The sequence below is a fragment of the Acinonyx jubatus genome, chromosome D3, assembly GCF_027475565.1.
Source record: "Acinonyx jubatus isolate Ajub_Pintada_27869175 chromosome D3, VMU_Ajub_asm_v1.0, whole genome shotgun sequence".
NCBI classification, from domain to species: Eukaryota; Metazoa; Chordata; class Mammalia; order Carnivora; family Felidae; genus Acinonyx; species Acinonyx jubatus.
In genome coordinates, this window is record NC_069392.1 from 88,318,532 (window position 1) to 88,338,729 (window position 20,198).

The following is a 20,198-nucleotide window of genomic DNA, read 5'->3' on the forward strand; positions in this document are numbered from 1 at the left end:
AAATCTACTATCAAACAAATACACACTTAACTCAGAGAGCTTTGTAGGGAACAGAGTTAGAGCCAGGGAAAGATTCTTTCAAAACACTTTCAAAGGTGGGCATGTTCATGGTTTCCTGTGACAGCGCAGTAAGGATCCTGGAGAGAGGGACCAGCAAAGAAACTTTCTGTCTTCTCTCTTGTCCCACCTCCTCTCCCTGATCCTGCCTTGGGTGGATTACTGGCCAGTTCCTCCAGTGTGCCAGCTAGTGGGGGGGACGAAGTCTCCTTTTAGCCACTTGAGAATTCGTATTTAAATTTAGGGCAGCCCGCCCCCTCCCCGCCCCCAGCCCCACTAGACTACCAGAGCTGTTGGGCATGTGGCAATTTATGAGATCGGGTCTGTAAACCACCTGATCAGCTGCACTCTTAGGCTCACACGCAGGAACTTGTTGGTGTTTTAAATCGAGTCTTTTTATTCTTCTCTTTAACATTATTAGATTGTGCCAAGCAAAACCAAGCTCTGGCCTAGAGTATCAGAAGTAGTGTGGAACATTTTTGGTTCAGTGAAATTTTACTTATATCACCTCAAATTTGAAAAAGTTTTCAACTATAAACTTTTCAGTAAATTGTGTGTGTGTGTGTGTGTGTGTGTGTATAACATGATTTGTAAAGTAGCGTTTTTTTTTTTTTAACAGGTGACTTATTTCAGGTGCCAGTATTTCGGGCCCCTTTGTGAACGTGTCTCTGTACTCTGTTTTGCCACCTTGGCCTGTCTCATAGTACGAGTCCGGTGATTGCGTGGACCTAGAAAGATGGCCGGGCCCCACTTTCCTGTTCTCCCTTAGTACACATCCTTTCTCTCAGAAGGCTTCTCCTCCACATGCCTTTCCTGGTTTTACAGCATTTCACGTGGCCAAGCTTAGCTGGTGAACAAAAGGAAAGAGTAAAACGCATCCTGTGAGGAAATAAATGCCAAGAGATGAAGAGTGGGGTGGGGGCTGTGTTTCTCGAAGGTCCAGTACAAGCAGAGCAGCAGGACCACACTGCAGAGAACGTCCGCCAGCCAGGCAGAAGATTAGTGGAAGGAGGTGGAACCATTTGTAGGGCTAATTTGACATTTTGATTTTCGCAAGTCACGATCTTCAAGCCGTATTGTTAGCTCAGCCTAGAAAATGTGTTTTTGTGGCCAAATAAGTTTGAGGAACACGCTCTACGGCGTTCCCCGTGTCCGCCCCTGTTAGACTCCTAATGAACAGCACATTGAAGTCTCACGGAGCGCCTGCTGTAGAAGTTCCCTCCTCTCCTACCCGGCAACACAGCAGGTAATATTAAGGATTGAAACAGTCGATGAAACGTATTCTTTCTCTCTGATCTGAAGAAGAGTCAAGGAGAAATCAAGGTTCCTCAGGGCCCGCCCTTACTGGCGGGCCCTCCCCCCTCCATATGACACGGAGGACAGACCAAGTCTGGCCGCACATTTAAGGCCTGTCTCCTTCTCACTTAACAGGGCATGTGAGGGGACTATTCTTGAGGTGTTAAATGCTAACAAATAATTTGGGATTCTAACAGAGCTCGGTGTCGCTTCCTACCATTTTCTTCCTTGGGATTTTCATTGTTCCCCAGTAGAGTGGAAGGCGGGAAGGAGGTTGTTAGGTTTAAAGCCAACTCTTCCCCTTCCTGGTTGTAGATACCTTGAGCAGATTGAACGGAGAAGTGATGTAATTGGACATGACCGTGGGACCATGCACATTGAAGAGTGGGTGGGAGGTCGTGCCTGCTCTTGGGAACACGAGAGCAGTCCCACATGTTAGTGGGAGACGAAAGTCTTTGCGTGACGGGCCTGGTGGCACAGGTGGTGCTGTGTCCATGCGGAAGTGTGCACGCAATCAGGTGAAATCAGTAGAACATTTTGAATAGTGTGGAAAGCGAGGTGATTTTAGGCCATTATCAATTAAAGCTGCCACTGAAGGAGGGGGGAGGGTGCAGCAGTGGACAGGTGAGATTTTAAACGCTGTTCGGAGTTAAGTTTCAAATCACGAAGCACAGCCTTGAGTTATGGCTATTGGTATACGTGATTCCTCTGTCAAATTGTATTGTCTTTGAGGGCGGAAACAAAGTGTTTCATCTTTATGTTTCTTTTTTTGTGTGAGGTAGGCACAAAATTAAATATATGTTGAATACATTCATTTTGAAAATAATAAGTCAATACAGGTAAAAAATAGATTTTTCTTGTAACTGTACACTTTCCATATGAACTAAAGCAGTAATTGGGCATCCGTGACTTCTGTTCTGAAAGTGCCTTCCAGGGAGCGGGTCTGGAAGGCTGGCCTTGTTCCCATGGCTTCTAGACCAGCCCCCGCTGTGCAAACGTACGTACAGAGGCCCCCTGCGCGTCACACGTAGGCTGCTACTGTGGCTGACATTGGGCACCTTTCCCCACGAGCACGTGTTAGTGTCCTAGCTTTGCTCGGAACGTGGTTGTGAATACTGGGCAGGGTTATAACCTGGAACCTGCACACGTCTATCTGCTCAGGAGTAGTGTGAGATGGTCAGTAATGCATCAGCTTTCATCCATTTTTGTGCTAACCTACAGATTCTTTTCAATTTTTTTTAATGTTTATTTTATTTTTGAGACAGAGAGAGAGAGAGAGCATGCGCGCACAAGCAGGGGAGAGGTGCAGAGAGACAGGGAGACACAGAATCCAAAGCAGGCTCCAGGCTCTGAGCTGTCAGTACAGAGCCCGGCATGGGGCTCGAACTCATGAACCACAAGATCATGACCTGAGCCAAAGTTGGTGCTTAACTGACTGAGCCACCCAGGCGCCCCCAAATTCATTTTTCTTAGAACATGTAGCTCTGTTGTAGCGTCAGATGATGCACATCGCCTTATATCACACAGCAAATGCTAACATAATTATAACTGAGAAATAGAGAAAATGTACATGAATTCTTGTGGCCATAGCAATTGATTTCAAAGAATTGGGATTTATGAACAGCGGAAAGTCATGAATATAGGTGATCTGGTACGAATTATCCATAGAAACCACCAGTTAGTTAATGGGAAAAATGAAAAAGTTTGTAGAATTTAAAGCGAGGTGATTCAGAAACTATCCCATTAAAATTTGTAGGAAAAATTCAGGACATTGTATTTCGTGATTACTTGTGATATCTATAAACTCTTTTTATCTTATCAAAAACCAACAACAAAGAAAGAGGCTTTGGATAATTTTGTAAGTAATTAAACATGCCATTATTTTTAAATATGTATTTTACTTAAATACCCATAAAACTTACCATTTTACGTTATTTTTACTGTTTCAACCCTGTCACTTGAAAAGTCAGCGTCTTCCTACTGCACCCTGTTTCCCTGAGATAACTACCTGTAAGCGCTTATATTTTGGTCCTGCTGGAGATAACCTAAGTACTTTGCTGATTCCTCTCTTTGTTTATGCACAGCATCTGGCTGTTGTACCATATCCAAAAGTTAGCTCAATTACCCTGTTTTCCACTATACCCCTCCTACTTCCCTGTTCTTATTATAATATTCTGTTTGGTAATCCAAGTGACCCTTAAAACTTGACTTACCCTACTTAAATCTTTACATGATTCATCAGTTTGAAATGTCCTATGTAAATAGGAGAAACTTTGCATTTAGAGATTTCCATGTCCATTCTCAGCTTATGTCCGCTATACTGCTTATTGTTTACAACATTTACATTTGATACAATACTGCACAATCCACTTGTTTTTAAGATACGTGCTCTGATCATATATGCTTTACATGAATAAAACTTAGAAGATACTCTCGTGAATCATCCAAGTAATCCAAAAATACGCTAAGCAAACATACAAGTTTCCTGACTTGGAAACTTTTCCGTAAAGATAATTACCATGAATAGTTTGCTGGCCATCCTTCTTCTACCCATTTCATGCATTTATATATCTATATGACTATGTATATAGAATTTAAGAAGCTGGAAGGAGCCATGTATGTGATTTTTCTGGGACTTGCCTTATTTTTGTTTTGACTTAATACTATCTCTTGGAAAATTTTCCATGGTGGGACATAAGGTCTGCCTCATTTTACTTGATGGCTTTTGTCCAACAAATAAGGATGAATGATGAACAGCATACACACTGGGCCTTTTTCAACCACACTCGCCGGGAAAAAGTCACAGTGCAGTGTGTGGCCATGGTCCCTGCCCACATCCAGGCCTCCTGTACCCTGCGGCAACACTTGGAGTTCATGGTGTTGGGCATTGGGCTGGGAGAGTCCTGGCCCTTTGACTGTGGAGCTTCTCAGCTGCACCACTGGGCGAGTGCCATTCTTCATGGGTGCGTGTTCAGGGCTGTGCTCGGGCAGTCCAGGCCTCTTGCCTTGTTCCGACACCACGAAGCAATGGTTAGGGAAGACCCTCTCTTTCACTGCAGTCAGGCTCTATCTGCCCAGTGCTCTGCCAGGGTGAAGTTGGCTACCATGAAGCTCTGGGGGGGGTCCCGGCTCCTACTCTGGCCAGCACGCTCACAAGTTAACTTACCTGTCAGCCGTGTTGAATCCCACAGTGTGGATCACCGTAAAGTAATGATCCGTTCCTCTGCTAACAGATATCCACTTTAAATTTTTCCTAGTGTTTAGGTGTTATAAATAATGGCTTAACAATTCTCTTTGGGGCTAATTTCTAGAAATTGAATTCCTAAATCCAAGAGTGTGTATGTGTGTGTGTGTGTGTGTGTGTGTGTGCGCGCACGTGTGTGTGTGTGTATATCTTAATTTTTTAGGCAATCCTCAGGCATCTTCCAAAAGCCTTTGCCGACACGGTCACCAGTGATATTCGTCTCCCTTACCAACAACTAACGTTGCCAGTCTTCTTAAATTTTGCCCTTCTGTTACATTAGGCTTTAATTTCTATTTCCTTGGCTACTAGAATCATTGATTATGTTTTAATGCTTACATAACCTTTTATAGATTCCCCATTATGGATTTCTTTTTTTTTAAATATGAAATTTGTTTTCAAATTGGTTTCCACACAACACCCAGTGCTCATCCCAACAGGTGCCCTCCTCAGTGCCCATCACCCACCCTCCCCTCCTCCCTCCCACCCCCCATCTACCCTCAGTTTATTCTCAGTTTTTAAGAGTCTCTTATGGTTTGGCTGTCTCCCTCTCTAACTTTTTTTTTTCCCCTTCCCCTCCTCCATGGTCTTCTGTTAAGTTTCTCAGGATCCACATAAGAGTGAAAACATATGGTATCTGTCTTTCTCTGTATGACTTATTCCACTTAGCATCACACTCCCCAGTTCCATCCACGTTGCTACAAAAGGCCATATTTCATTCTTTCTCATTGCCACGTAGTATTCCATGGTGTATATAAACCACAGTTTCTTTATCCATTCGTCAGTTGATGGACATTTAGGCTCTTCCCATAATTTGGCTATTGTTGAAAGTGCTGCTATAAACATTGGGGTACAAGTGCCCCTGTGCATCAGCCCTCCTGTATCCCTTGGGTCAATTCTAGCAGTGCTCTTGCTGGGTTAGATGGTGGATCTATTTTTAATGTTTTGAGGAACCTCCACACTGTTTTCCAGAGCGGCTGCACCAGTTTGCACTCCCACCAGCAGTGCCAGAGAGTTCCCGTTTCTCCACAACCTCGCCAGCATCTACAGTCTCCTGATTTGTTCATTTTAGCCATTCTGACTGGCGTGAGGTGGTATCTGAGTGTGGTTTTGATTTGTATTTCCCTGATGAGGAGCAATGTTGAGCATCTTTTCATGTGCCTGTTGGCCATCTGGATGTCTTTAGAGAAGTGTCTATTCGTGTTTTCTGCCCATTTCTTCACTGGATTATTTGTTTCTCAGGTGTGGAGTTTGGTGTGCTCTTTATAGATTTTGGATACTAGCCCTTTGTCTGATATGTCATTTGCAAATATCTTTTCCTGTTCTGTTGGTTGCCTTTTAGTTTTGTTGCTCTTCATTCAGTTTTTGAGATATTTATCTTTATTTCTTATTAATCATAGTTACTCATTTTGTAGTATTAATCATTTGTTTTTATATATGTTGCATATATTCTCTCCATTTCTTTGACTTGTTTTTTAACTTTATAATGTATTATGCCATGTAGCAGTTTTAACTTTTATGAAGAGTATTTTGCTGCATCTTTTTGTAGCATTTGGGTTTTAAAATTTAGGAATGCTCTTTCCAACCAAGATTATAAAAATATTTTCTGGTATTTTCTTCTAGCACTTTTATAATTTAGTTTGCTTATGTTAATCTTAAAATCCAAATGGCATTTATTTTTACACAGTTAAGGCCATAGAAATCTAATTTGTTTTTCCCCATACAGAAGGCAGTTGACTCAACACCATTTATTATAAAAAACCCATCATTTCCTTATTGATCCAAAATGACATCTTTATCCCTTATATACATGGATCTTTGTGCCTTCTATTCTGGTGATGTATTTGGTTTAACACTCCAAATGACATTCATTTGCTAAACATCATCGATAAAATGTTTCATTTTGGGCAAAGGAATATGAAAATCTTTATTCTTATAACTTCTCACCAATTTTAAATTTAAGCAGCACAAATGTTCTGCAGTCTAAAATTATCACGCTCTTTCCTTACGGGCCCTTCTGTGAGAACATAAGCAGTGGGGGACTGTGTACCTTGGGCCGTGTCACGGGCACTGTGAAGCGGTCCCTGAGCTTGTGCACTGGAGCACATTCCTCCAAGCTGCAGTGACTCGGTAGCTTTCTGTCCTCTCCCCCAGAGATCATCTTGTTTTGCTCAGACTGGTTTTTTGCCCAGTAAGTTTATAATTAAATACTACTGGTTAAAAAAATACATGATTAACTTCTTAAGTTTGATTTACATAAATACTTTCTTTGGATTTTTCCTTAGTCATTTTAAACTACTCTTATAAAGATATAGTAGAAACTCTTTCCACTGAAATTTTAAATAAGTACTGTAGTGCACAGTATTGATGCACTTGTTCCAATACATAAAACTTAACTACAGAGTAATTATTTTCAAGGATAGGAGTTGAAAGACTATATTCCAAAGCAGGTGGAAGAAGAAATTTCACTTCTCAGTGTGTACAAATATATACACTATATAACTATTTTGAGACTCTGCTTTTATTCAGATGAATTGAAATTACTTTTCATATACAGTAAGAAAATTGCTAATAATGACCCTGATAGTTGCACTGTCTTGCGTTTAATAGAAAGGCTAGCAGCAGTAATAAAAAAAGAATTGAGTACCTACTGTGTTTTCTGAATACGTTTAATGTGATTTACTTTAATTCTCCTGACAGCCTTATGAGATACATATATTATTCCCATCAAACAAAAAGAGTTCTCCATGGTCAGGAAGTTTGGGAATCAAGGTGTTAAGCAAAACTGACATGTTTCTTTAAGTAGAACTTCCAGAATTTTTTATATCAGTTCACATATGTAACATGCCAGATTGTTACCAAAAGATTAGGACCATCATCAATTTCACACAAGAGAATTTGGGAGTCTTGAGGCGGATGTATAGCTTCCCTGGGGAAACAGAAAACCCAGATTTATCTAGGATCTCCGTGTGCAGGCACTCTCCACGCACTTTCGCACACGGCATCCGGGCCACTCTCTCTGTTTCGGCTTCTTTATCAGAAAGATCATATTATCAGTACATATTAGTAAATACATGGAAAATACTCAATTGCGTCAGGGCTATTAATTTATTACTGGCCCAGATCTCTCCGGTTCTATATTAACTCAAGGTGTTTGCTACACCTGCTGAAGACCACAGCCTCATGACTGCCTCCCTGATAGCCTGGCTGGCAAGCTGTGATCTAGGAGGCAAAAGGATGAGCGAGCTCTACCGGATGTGAGCCTGCTGCAGCCTGGCTTAGTGAAAAGATTGGCACGTGCACAGACTGGCCAGCTCACCATAATCGAAAGTCCAGAATTTGCTTGGAACAAATAAAGGTGTTAGCAAGATGGCATTTCAGGTCAGTGGGGGAAAGATGTACTATTCATGAATGGTACGGCAGGTCCAGCGAGCAGTCTGGATCTGCCCTGTGCACCACGCTCTAGGATGGTTTCGAAACGGGTCTGGTACTTAATGTGAGGTCATGCAACTATACAGGTCCTAGAACAAATTTGGGACACTTCTTTTATAACTTCCAAATGAGGAAGTCCGAGAACACAGTTTAAAAACTTCTGCTTTTCCATTAGCAAAGTCAAAAGAAGAAAAGGGAAACTAAGGAAAAACTACTTGCAGCTTCTGTCCTAGGCAGTCAGTCTCCTTAATGTATAAGAAAATGACTAATCACACTAAAAAAAAAAAAGGCAGGTCAAAATATGAAACCATTGCATGAAAAAGAATACGTATGGCATTTCTATATTTGAAGGTACTTAACCTCGCTCATTCTAAGAGAAGTAAAGTAAAACCTAAAAAAAATGAAACTCCAGTGAGCTGGAGTTTTTTTTCTCCTACCAAATTGGCAAAACTTGAACGTTTGGAAACACACTTCATTGGCAAGAATGTGCAGAAACAGGATCTCTCAAACGTTGCTGGTAGAAGTGTAAATTGCTACAAGTTCTCTGGAGGGCAGTTTGGCAGAATTTGTCAAAATTATGAAACCATATGCCCGCTGATGCTTGAAACACTTCCACTGGGCATCCTGAGATTCTCTTGGCATCCTGAGAAATCGAAAGTGTCTTACAAGATTATTCATTGCAACCTTGTTGATACGAGCAAGTGATTGGAAACAACCTAAATGCCCGTCCGTAGAGCATCACTGAAACAGAGTATGCTGTGTTCATAATGTGGAATACTGCATGGCCATTAGAAGAGAAAAAGAAGGCAGAGAAGAAAGGGAGTGAGTCGTGGGGAGGGTGGAAGGTAGCATCGGGCGGGGGGTGGGGGGCTCTCTCATGCTGGTGTGGAAAGACCCCAAGCTGTGTTGCTAGGTGAGGTAAGCAAGACGCGGACTTATGTTAGGGCAGCAAGTTTATATATAGAGAGAGTATATCTGTGGCTTGAAAGAGTCGTTTTTAATTCTCCCAAAAGATGGCTCAGAAATTATAAACTGTATCTCCCTGGGGGAGAAGGAGTTATCAAGGCAGAGTGGGGCCGTGGTAGGAGGCACTTTTATTGTATATACCCATTGTTAGACTTTTTGTTTGCAATGGATGTTTGTTCCACAACCTCACTGGTGCTTTTCATTTTAATAACCAAAATAACATACATCAAAAGAGGAAAAAATTCTGTAGAATTTTTTTCAAGTTTCCTTTTCCTTAGGTTAAATGTAACATAAATTTAACTTTATGTGTTTTTTGGGGGGGTTAATAGGTAGTGAGTTAGTAAGTCGTACTAAGAAATAATTTTGCAGAGGTCTCGAAGCGCTTTTGATGTTCTGCTTATTATTTTGAAAAGCATTGCCTTCGAACTGAATAAAATATTTCCTTTGTAAGGTAATTTAAGAAGCCTTAAAATGCGTTCCCATTTTGGTCGTTTTGCTGTTGCCCAGCTTGTATTTTACATAACATATCATACTTTAATGTCTTCACGGATGTATAGTAAGCTGCCTCGAGATTTTCATCGTGTCCTATTCCAAAATCTAAGTCTAAATTTCCTTATAACTTTCCCACTAACACGGTGCCTGCCGGTGGTGGTCCCAGCACTTCCTGCATGCGTCCTGAATCCCCGTACTGGTGGAACTGGGCTGAGTCCCTTTATCTGTCGTTTCTCTTGTACCAGCCTGTCTTGACTACGGTGACTTTTGAGCTGGCAAAGTGTGAGTCTTCCAACTTAGTTCTTTTTTGAGACTGTATTGACTCTTCTAGGCCCTGTGCATTTCTGTGTGAACTTTAGGATCGCATTTCGATTTCTGTAAAAAATCCAGCTGAGCTTTTGACAGGGAGTGCATTAAATCTGTACAGCAGTTTGGGGAGTATTGCCATCTTAATAATATTAAGTCCTCCAATCTATGAACAAGGGACAAAAATAAGCTGTTTATCAGGGGTGTCAAAGTGAAGACATTATTCAGTCACTCCCTTCTGATTAGTGTATGCCCGGTGGGCTTAACCGCTGGAATGCCTGGCGATTTACACATGACACTATTAGAAATGATATCTTAGAACATCCTTCCTTCTCCCCTACGTCCCATCTTTGATTAGCCCCACTTCATTTTCCCATTCTAATTACTACTCGTAAATTCTGTTTTGGGGAAGGATGATCATTTTCAGGCTGAGTAACATTCAGAATTACTCAGCAGAAGGTGTCTGGTCTCTGTTGTTCACCAAATTTTGTGACATTACTCCATGTTCATAGTATGAACGCAGAGTATTACTCACGCAACAGTATGTTATGTCGTGCTCTCAACTGCAGGGATCAAAGTTTGTCCTTACTTACTGCAGGTATTCTGCTTTAAATGGTATTGACATAATATGTCATAGCTTTTGCTTCTTAGGCTTTGATTGGAGTAGTTTGATTTTGCAGGTGGGAAAGGCTCATTTTTGTTCCAATATTTTATTTTATTTGTTTAGTGTTTATTCTGAGAGAGAGGGAGAGATTGGATCCCAAGTAGGCTCCACAGTGTCAGTGCAGAGCCCGATGTGGGGTTCGATCCCACCAACTGTGACATCATGACCTGAGCCAAAATCAAGAGTCAGACACTCAACTGACTGAGCCACCCAGGCTCCCCTGTCCCAGTATTTTAAAAAGTTTAATATTGCATAACATTAAATGCAGAAGAACAGATTTTGATTGCGTATAAATACCCTGTCATCCATGAAATGCATAAAATTGTATCTTTTACAGACAGACATTTCCTATTTTATTTTCTTGTGATCATGTATTTAATGTGTCTTACCTGTTTGTGTATAAAGCATAAAATTATAAAAATACATATATAGATGTCTTATGCATAAAACATATGAATGGTATATATAGTATAAAAAAAATAGGTGTATATGTAAATATATGTGCACGAAATAGTCCTTAACACATGATAAGGTACCAAGCTCCACACCACTTCTTGTTTTGTCTATTTTTAAATAAAAAGGCTTTCACCTTTTAAAATTCTCCCCTCCCCTCCTATGCTTGTTCATCATCAGTCTCCTGATTGTTACCTTTCACATGCTCTTTAGGTCCTAAGAGGTGTTAGTTTATTTTTGCCCAAGACACACCCTTCCTAAAAACAAAATACTCTGTTTTCCATGTCATCTAAGACCTTCACTGAAGATGACGGTTCATTGCTTTATATTCTCTTGTACCTAAGTATGCATTGTGTGTTGAAGTTGGTGGGTTTTGGTAATTCTCATTTCCTCACTTGATCGGGATTGTCTCAGATGATTCTTAATGCCTAGCTTTTTCCATAAGGAAGTAATGTAGGTGGCACCAAAGAGTGGGAAGTTCAAATAACAGTACTAACTAAGTACAGTGGGAGCTTTTTGTTCTCACTCCCTGGTGTGAGTAAACATTGGTGAATTGAGGGGGTGTCTGCGGTGCCATGGAAAACAAAGGGGAGGTCTGTAGAATTAAGGGAGTAATTTGGAACAGTTCACTCAGCTCATCAGGGAATCCAAAAAATGGTCCTTTTCCTTTTAATGATAAAAGTGGACATGTGTTTCATCCACCTTCAGATGTTTTCCTGTGTTACTTGTGTCCCCAGGATGCAGAGCTCTTAGCCCAAGGACATTTATAGGATTAAGAGACTCCACAACCCCACCCTTTTCTTAGAACTTGTCTAGTATCTTTGATATGTAAATATATAAGGAAGGAGGTCTTAACCACTTTCTAGCTGCGACCTTTGATAGTCAGCCCATCTCCTGATGGCCCCTTCCTTCTCTAGTAAAAAATCTCTAGGAGAATCTCTCACTGTCTCTGCCTCCAGGAGACCTGTGATACCCTCAAAGGAGCAGGTCAGTGAGAGCACAGGGAGCACATTCGGTATTTATTCATTCTTTACCGAATACTGTGATTATTAATTAGCTCTAGGGATTTATATAAATAGCAAGTTTGGTGATTCAGTAGTGGCAAGAAAGAGGTTAGCTGTATGTGCATATTTTCACAAACTTACATTTAGTCTGATTTTAAGAGAAACTTCACGTAAAGCTTGGCAGAGCCCTTGCCAAAGGCAAAGCTGAAAATAACTGAAAAATATCTGTTGTTCCAGTTTTTCTTATGTTTAAAGGTGTTTGCTGTTATTGTAAATATTTCTTATATGTTTGTTTATTTTTAGAGAGAGAGGAAGAGACAGAGTGTGAGCAGGGGAGGGGCAGAGAGAGAGAGGGAGAGAGAGAATCCCAAGCAGCAGACTCCGGGCTATCAGCCCAGAGCCCGATGCAGGGCTTGGTCCCATGAACCATGAGATCATGACCTGAGCCAAAATCAGGAGTCAGAGACTTAACCACCTGAGCCCCCAAGGTGCCCCATAAATGTTTTTTAATGTAAATGTTAATATATAATTAAAGTATATTTGGCAAACAGAAGTGGGCATTGCTGTATAGCTGCATTAACATTTTGAGGTGTTTCGAGTCTAGCTATAGAGGGATGTCTCTGATTCAGTCTTTCTGAATACACACAGCTGGGCATGCGCAATTGATGACTTACTCTGCCGGGGGATGGGAGGGGGGCGGCCCAGCTCTTCCAGAGGAATACTTTGGATCCAGTTACAAGACTGTTGTGACAGTGCAGGGTGACTGTTCATTCACGAGGACAGTGTTTGCATTTCCGCTTCATCTGCCCTCTCCAGGAAAGGGTGTCCCTGTCCCGTTTGGGGAGTGCTCTTCCTGAGGCCATTGGCATGGACTGTGCCTTGCTTTCATGGTTCTCTTCCATCCCCCCTCCTCGTGAGTGAATAGATAGTGTATTTTCCGGGTCTCTGCATTTCTAACGTCATTGGTTGCCTTTACCTGTGAGTGCTGACGCAGCTACTGGAAAGTTGGGAGGTCAGAACCCTCTTTGCATTCCTCACCAGTGTTTCCTAGGGTGCGTTCCCGAAAGCGAACGTGGCGGTGCCGTGGCTCGTCCACGATGCGCCTGTAACCCGGAAGTGTCAGGGCGGTGCACAGCCTTCACCGTCGCGCGGGCATCGAGACGCGTGCGCGCCAACTACCATTTTCCCGCCCTGCCGGTCACAGAACCTTCGCTTCACGCAGCGGCCGGCAGGATTTTGTCCTTGACAGTACCCTCAAGAAAAGCTGATAATCCTATCGCTTGATTTTCTTCTGCCACTTAATTTTGCTCTGCGGGAAACCGGAGGCCAGCCTCATACTTCATTTCTTTCGAGTTAGGCGCAGCCCGCCCCGACCTGCTTGAATTTGTGCGGCGCTCATTTTATTACTGTTCTGACAAAGGAAGCGGCTGTGCATGTGTTCAGAAAGGGTCTAGGTGTGCCCTCTTTGATGCAAAGACGTGGAGAGGGGTGAAGGAGCGAGTAGGAGAGTTTGCTTCAGGGAGCAGAGGCCAGCTCCCCGCTCCCCAGGCACTTCAGGCCTCACGTTGCTGGGTTTGTCGGCAGACAGCGTGAGAGGAATCTCTTCCTGTTTTCAGGGCTGTTGGCGTATGGCATCCAAGGCCCTCGCTGTATCTTTCAGTGATGGTTCGTGATGCTCGGAAAACTCACAGGCACTTACCACACCGATGCTTCTCTGTCTCCAGACTGTTTTAGAGCCTGACTTCGAAGCGGCTCACTTGGTAGAACGTAAAAGCCAAAGCTTCTTTGTTTCTTTAATGCTCTAAATTCAGTGGAGGCAAGAGTGCTTCCCTTTGTACCTTTCCTCCCTCCTCAAAGGTGTGCTCTCGGGGTGAAGGAAGCTCCTTCAGTGCCCTCAAGTGGCACCAGAATAATTTGAGATGAAAATCGTAGAACCTGAAAGTTTGTGCTTCCAGTTGTGCATAGAATTAAGGTAAAAGGCCAACTTAAAAATCAGCACCAAGGTCCCCAAAACTGCCAGCCTCATGGGATTAATGAATTGCACGAGTCCAAATTCGCGTCTGAGTCCAGCACTTGGACTAGTGCCTGGTAAGGCCTACATGCGTGCTCTGGCCGCTGTCCGTGTTTGTGGTGCTCGACCTTAACTCGGTTTACTTTACTTTCTTATTTGCTAGGTCCAACTGTGCTGAAAATATCCGCAAACACATTCTACACACCGGCAAACACGAGGGGGTCAAGATGTACAACTGCCCCAAGTGTGACTACGGGACGAACGTGCCCGTGGAGTTCCGGAACCACTTGAAAGAGCAGCACCCGGACATCGAAAACCCGGACCTGGCTTACTTGCATGCTGGTAAGGGGCTCGGGGCCTTAAAGTAGTTGGCGTTTTTAGGAGGATTTCATTCCGTTTATGAAAACAGAAGGCTATTGGTCCCTTCCCGTCATTTACCTTAATGTGGTGGAGTGTGTGACCGCGTCTGCTTCGAGACTACGAACGGCGCGTTCCAGGCTCCTCCCACTCGACCAGGGAAACAGGTCTTTTCCGTTCTGTGTCAGCCGGAGCAGATGTGACAAAGTAACCACCACCCCCGCCCCCGCCCCGGACGGTAAAGTTATAACCACAAATAGCCGACAGGCAGTGAAACGTTTGCAATGGTAGTAGTTGTTTGAACTTCATGTTCTGACCGATGGGTAACATTTTTAACTTTTTTCAAAGCATGTTTGTGAATTGAAATGTTACGCCCTGTCCCTGTGTACCACTGTCTCGTGAGGAGTACCTGGAGAGGGACGTGACCGAGGACGGTGAGTTGAGCGACTTGGCACGGGGTACCATGGTGTCGCTCACTCCCCAGAAGTTAGGAGGGCCTTGTCCACGGTGTGAGGGCCGTGTTGGTGGCGGCAGAGGTGGCTGCTAAATGGATTGGAAGTCGGGTAGCCCCCTCTGCGGGGGTCAGGGGCATGGCAGCAGCTGCTGGGATAAGCAGGACCATTCCTGTGTGTAGCCCAGCGTTTCGACGAGCAAGAATGCCTCCCTTGAGCGCTGAGTCCTTACTGTGCGGAACAGCGGTGTGATGGGCGTGAGTATGAGTACCTGCTTGAGGAAGTGCTTGCCCGGGGGAAATTTAGAGTAAGTTCTGAGATGTAGCCCAAGCGGTGCTGTATTTAAATAGTAGCAGTTGATACAGCGGGTGTTTTAGGCAGACGCTTTGGGATCAGTTGGAGACAAATGCAAACTCTGTCTACGTCTTTCCTTCCCGGCCCCGTGACCTCAGGCAGGCCCGCTCCGTCTTGCGTCAGCTGTCTCGTGTGTAAATCTACACGGTGGCAAAGAAGTTAAAAAGCGAACGGCTAAGAAGCTCTTAGCTCGGTACCTTTCGTGCCTGACCAGCAAGAGCCGCGCAGAGGGGGCGGTGGGTCACAGGGGTAACGCTGGAGATGTGACAGAAGTGTCTGAAAGTTGTGGCAAACCCTGCCCAAAGTGCAAAAGTCATGGGAAACCCTGCCCGTTTGCAAAACGCGTAAACCGTCTTTGCTCAGGCAACATGTACGTGGAAAGAAACAGAACCTAATGAGTTATTTGATGGATAATATTCTTATTGATCGATTATCAATACGTTTGACAACGTCTGCATATAAGGTCTTGTGTTTTCTGCTGCTGTGTTCTTTCAGATTCGTGTTTGCTATGATTGGCCTTTTAAGGTAATGGTAGAACGTCTTATTTTTTCTCTGTGTTGTATCCGGGGCTGTTTTTGAAAAACAGAAACACAGGTCAGCATTCCTCACATTTTGGTGAGATTGTTACTGAAAAGGTTTCAGACTGGACAGTTTAAAGCTTTAGTCACAAAAACAGATGAAGTCAAGTTGAAGTATGTTCTGGCCTTCATCACCTAAGGATTCTTCCCTCAGATGAGCCCTGACCAGAAGAACTGCCTGTGGACGGAGGTACTTGGGGAGATGGCCAAGCAAAGTGACCTCCGCTGATATCGGGCCATCAACAAAGTACCGTTTTTGTTAAAGTTTATTTATTTATTTTGAGAGAGACAGTGACTGCACAGGTGAGGGAGGGGCGAAGAGAGAGAGGATCCCAAGCAGGCTCCGTGCTGTCAGCTCAGAGCCCAACACGGGGCTTGAACTCGTGAAACCGTGAGATCATGACCTGAGCTCCTCTCAGCGGAGCCCCCCAGACGCCCCAGCAAAGTACCATTTTCAAGGTAGTACTGTGCCTGCTTCTCAAGGCGCGAGATCAGTGTCTCCCGTCTCTCGCTGCGCCGGTTAGACATTGAAAACCGGGTTATTTCCCTAAAAGAAAGTATTTCTAACTTGCAGATGAACACCAGGGAAAGGGGCGGAAGCTGACTGCAGAGCAGAGACACGCGTTCCTTCCGTTCTGTGCAGAAAGGACGGGCCGGTGCCGCAGAAGCAGCGCTGTGTGTGCCTTGGAGAGGTGTTCTGAAATACTGTGTAAAACGAGCTTTCAGAACCATTCTTCTAGTTCCCGTGTGTGTGTGTGTGATGCTCATGCGGGTGTAATCCTAGTTTGTGGTCTGCATTCATAATTCTGTTAGAAGCCGTTTTCTAGGCAAGTCCCAGTTGCTCGCAAACCAGACCCATGGGGGCGGTGCGGGGAGCCGGTTGCCGGTCCCTCCCCGTGCGTGGCCACCGTCTCTTTGGTGGTATTTTTGCTTTGGCAGACTTAGCTCGGTTACGAGAAAACTTCAAAAAGGTAGACTGTTGTAGACTGGCTTTTTGACCTTGTGATTGTCAACCGTCTGCGGTACGTCTGGGGATGCGCCAAGGGAGCCTTCCTCAGTGTAAAGAAGATGCCGAGTCAGGCCCTTGCTGCTCCGCATTCCGTTCTGTGTGGTGGTGGGACTGGGCACCGTGGCTGGTGAGCCCCCGGCGGGCGGTGGGCACCGTCGAGGTCCCGCGGCGGCGTCACGGTCCTCCGAGAGAGCGGCCGACGGCCCGGCCCGGGAGGACACCACCGGCCGTGTTGTGCGCTGTCTGCGTCCTTCCTGTGCCGAGAATCTTGCAGGCCAGCGTTCAGGGAAGCATAGTACGCGGTTCTTTTAATAAAAGGCTGGGTTTGAAACCACCCCAAGATCACGTGGTCCCCACTCGGCTCTCCCCGTGTATCAACCAGCTAAAGACCGTTAGAAGGGACGCACTAAGCCGCAGCCACAGAGAAGACTGTACCCAGCGTCATTTGGGATAGTTTAACCTTCAGTTGAGACCATATTTAGAAGTGCACGTGTTAAAGTAAGGTACCGGGTTGCTCTGTGGGAACCAGTTCTGCAGAAAGAGGCTTTCCCGTCCCGTGATCGTGTGCCTCCCCGGCTTTGTGTACATTGCGAGGTAGCTGCAGTTATTGGGTGAGGAAGTCAGCCAGAGCCCCCCCCCGGAGACCGGTTCGCCCTGGCGGAGACCGGTGTGCCAGTCTGTAAGGCTGGGCCGATCTCCGGACATCTCCAGGCTTCAGATTCCTCATCAGCAAAGTCAGGAGCGACCTGTGTTTCCGTCTGGAGGGCAGGCCTGCAGGGCAGGACAGATTTGAACGCCAGTCCCCATTCCCTTGTTGAACGACTTTGGAAATGCTGTTTTAATTCGGTGGGTCTCAGTTTCCCCCTCCGTGAGATGCGGACAGCGACGGCTGCGACACAGTTTTCTTGTGATCTGAAACCGGTGACACGCGAGCTACACGCAGACATCGCGATACTCGGCGTCCGTGGCTGTTCAGTTTTCTTCTCCGTTGACTCTGTTGATGAGTCACTGTGTCTTTTCTCTCAATTATTTTGGGGAACTAGGAGAACGATTTTGGTATCATTTCTCCCGTCACAGTCCAGAGAATTAAAGGCTCCGTGTGAGCGTTAATTTTGGTTATAGCTTTGTTTGAAAAGCAGGTACAAGTGGTTATTTTTAAAACAAAGGTTGGTTATTTAGATACATAGTATTTGATTTCCAGGCCCTTGGGGATTTTTCTAGTCATCTGTTTGTTAACTATGGAAATAGTGATGTAAATGGACTTCTAGGTTCTGGCTACTGTGCTTATAGAGCATAATTCTGAATTATTTCAGTGCTTTGAAATTTACCTATGCTTTCTTTAAGTCCACAATTTGGTGAGTTTTGGTCAATGTTTGAGACATACTAGAATGGAATGTAAATAATGGAGCTGCTTGGTGCTGTATTCTGTGCTCCCTTGTACATCACTTACTTTGAGTATTTTCACCGTGCTGTTCAGACTGTCTATATTCTTCTATTTTTTATGCTACCTCTGTCAGCTGTGGTAAAGTTGCGTCCTATGATTGTAGATTTACCCATTTTTTTTACATTCTCTTACTTTTGGTTTTACATATTTTGAAGCTCTATCACTGGCTACTCAGAACTTAAGATTGTTTTATACACTTACCCAGGTATCATAAAGAAAATACGTGTATTCCCTTGTAATTAAGAAATGCTCCTTTTTATCTATAGTAACGCTTCTTGCCATCGTTCTGTGTTTCCTGTTAGTGCAGCTACATCAGCTTCTTTATAAGCAGCATGTAGCTGCATTTGGATTTTTACCTGCCGGGGGGGGGGGGGGGGCGGGGGGGGGGTTGGGCGCCCGCTGGACGTCCTGGTGGCGTGGCCACTCTAGTGGTGCTCCCTGCCGGGGGGTGGCGACACAGCCACTCTCTGCGGCATGACAGTGAGACCCATGGAGTTACTTCAGATCTCCTCTGAGAAGCTGGGGCTTGAAGTGTGTAAATGTTTGACATGTTGGTTAAAGACAACGATCAAGTGATGTTCTCTATTCAGGAGAAATTAAACATTAAGTGATGACATGGTATTGTCTCTAATTCCTTTAGTTTTTGCTTATTGTTGGGTGTTTTTTAAACAAATCATATTTAAATTGATGTGATTTTCATCAGTTCTTACATATGTATTAAGACTTCATCATTTAAAAATGTACATTGGATTATGACGTGTGCAATATGATAGCCCACAGATATATTCTCTTCACAAAGTGGGATTTTCATATTATTCTTTAAGACAATCAGTTTTTTTAGTTCTTTAAAACATGTATTATTTAATTGCATTCCATAGCATTTTCCTCTTACCCAGTTATGAAGAATAAGAATGTGAAAGTTTGACTCTTATCAAAACTCCAAATCCTTTCCTTTCTAATGCTAACTAATGCGGCACCAGTTAAACTATACTTAACTGATTCCTTAATTCTCTCCAAGTGTATCAGTGCATATTTAGGCAGATTGAATTTCATATTCCACCCTGGAGCCCCTTTGCTTAATCTATCACGGTTAAGATAAAACATCTGCAGCCTTTTGTACCTTAACCATTCCCTCTCATTTAGCGGAATATTCAGATTTTCTCATATAAAAGATTTTCTTCATCATTAATTAAAAACATTAGCGTTCTGATGTACAGAGCCTTGTAGAAGGTAGTTTTCCCCAGATTGTGGGGCCTCTATTTTTAACCCCATTACTTTCAGCCCCTTTTGTTAGTTGGTGCTCTGACACATGTCATGACATTTTGTACAATAATTCATTTTATGAAGAGGTCCAAAAAATCTTAGAAAATCCTGACAGTTTCTCATTGGTTCTCCTTACATAAACCAATTATTACTTCAACCTAAAAAGGAACGAAATTTTTTCTGACATGATTGCCTTTGGTAAATCCATGCTGACTCACTCCTATTAAATTGTACTTCTCCAAATGTATCATTAAGCTCATCCATAAGTATCATCTCAAATTTATTTCCTAATATAGATGTTAGACTAGCAGCTCTATAATTTTCAGCCTCTACCCTCTTTCTTTTTAACCTTCAGACTGGATTCCTTGTTTTCCAGTCTCCTGATATTTCACTACTAACAAAAGACTTCCTAAAATAATTAACAGTTCAGCAGTTTGATTCTTTAACCTCAGACATCACCCATGGGTTAATTTACTGTTTTTCTTAACTGCTGCTAAATGTCTTTGTTCCTTTCTAACTCCTGTCTACACATTCCGGTGCCTTCCGGAAGGTGATGTCCACCACGTCCCTCTCTGCAGGACAGGTTTGATGTTGTGGTCACTGGCTTTTTCCCTTTGCTGTCTTTCTCACTCTCAGCCCTGTCGGATTCCCTGAGTTTAGAACTGACTCCCCGACATACTGTATAGTCAGTGGGTGATTCATGCCAAAGCAGTGTTTTTCGTCAACCAGCCTTTTCCAGTAAGAGACTTGCTCGTTTGTGGCTGCTTGTCGGTAAACGCACTGTTACTGATAAGCAGACCCTCTCAACTCATGGCCGTC

The 20,198-nt window shown here is 43.7% G+C and overlaps 1 protein-coding gene across 3 annotated transcripts in view; it reads left to right on the forward strand.

Moving 5' to 3' along the window:
* ZNF407 (zinc finger protein 407) overlaps positions 1-20,198 on the forward strand; it is a 447,376-nt gene that overhangs the window by 294,834 nt on the left and 132,344 nt on the right. For all 3 annotated transcript variants that reach the window (XM_027069185.2, XM_027069187.2, XM_027069186.2), the window contains exon 8: positions 14,086-14,264. In XM_027069185.2, the coding sequence (XP_026924986.1) occupies positions 14,086-14,264 (179 nt within the window). The remainder of the gene's footprint in view (positions 1-14,085; positions 14,265-20,198) is intronic.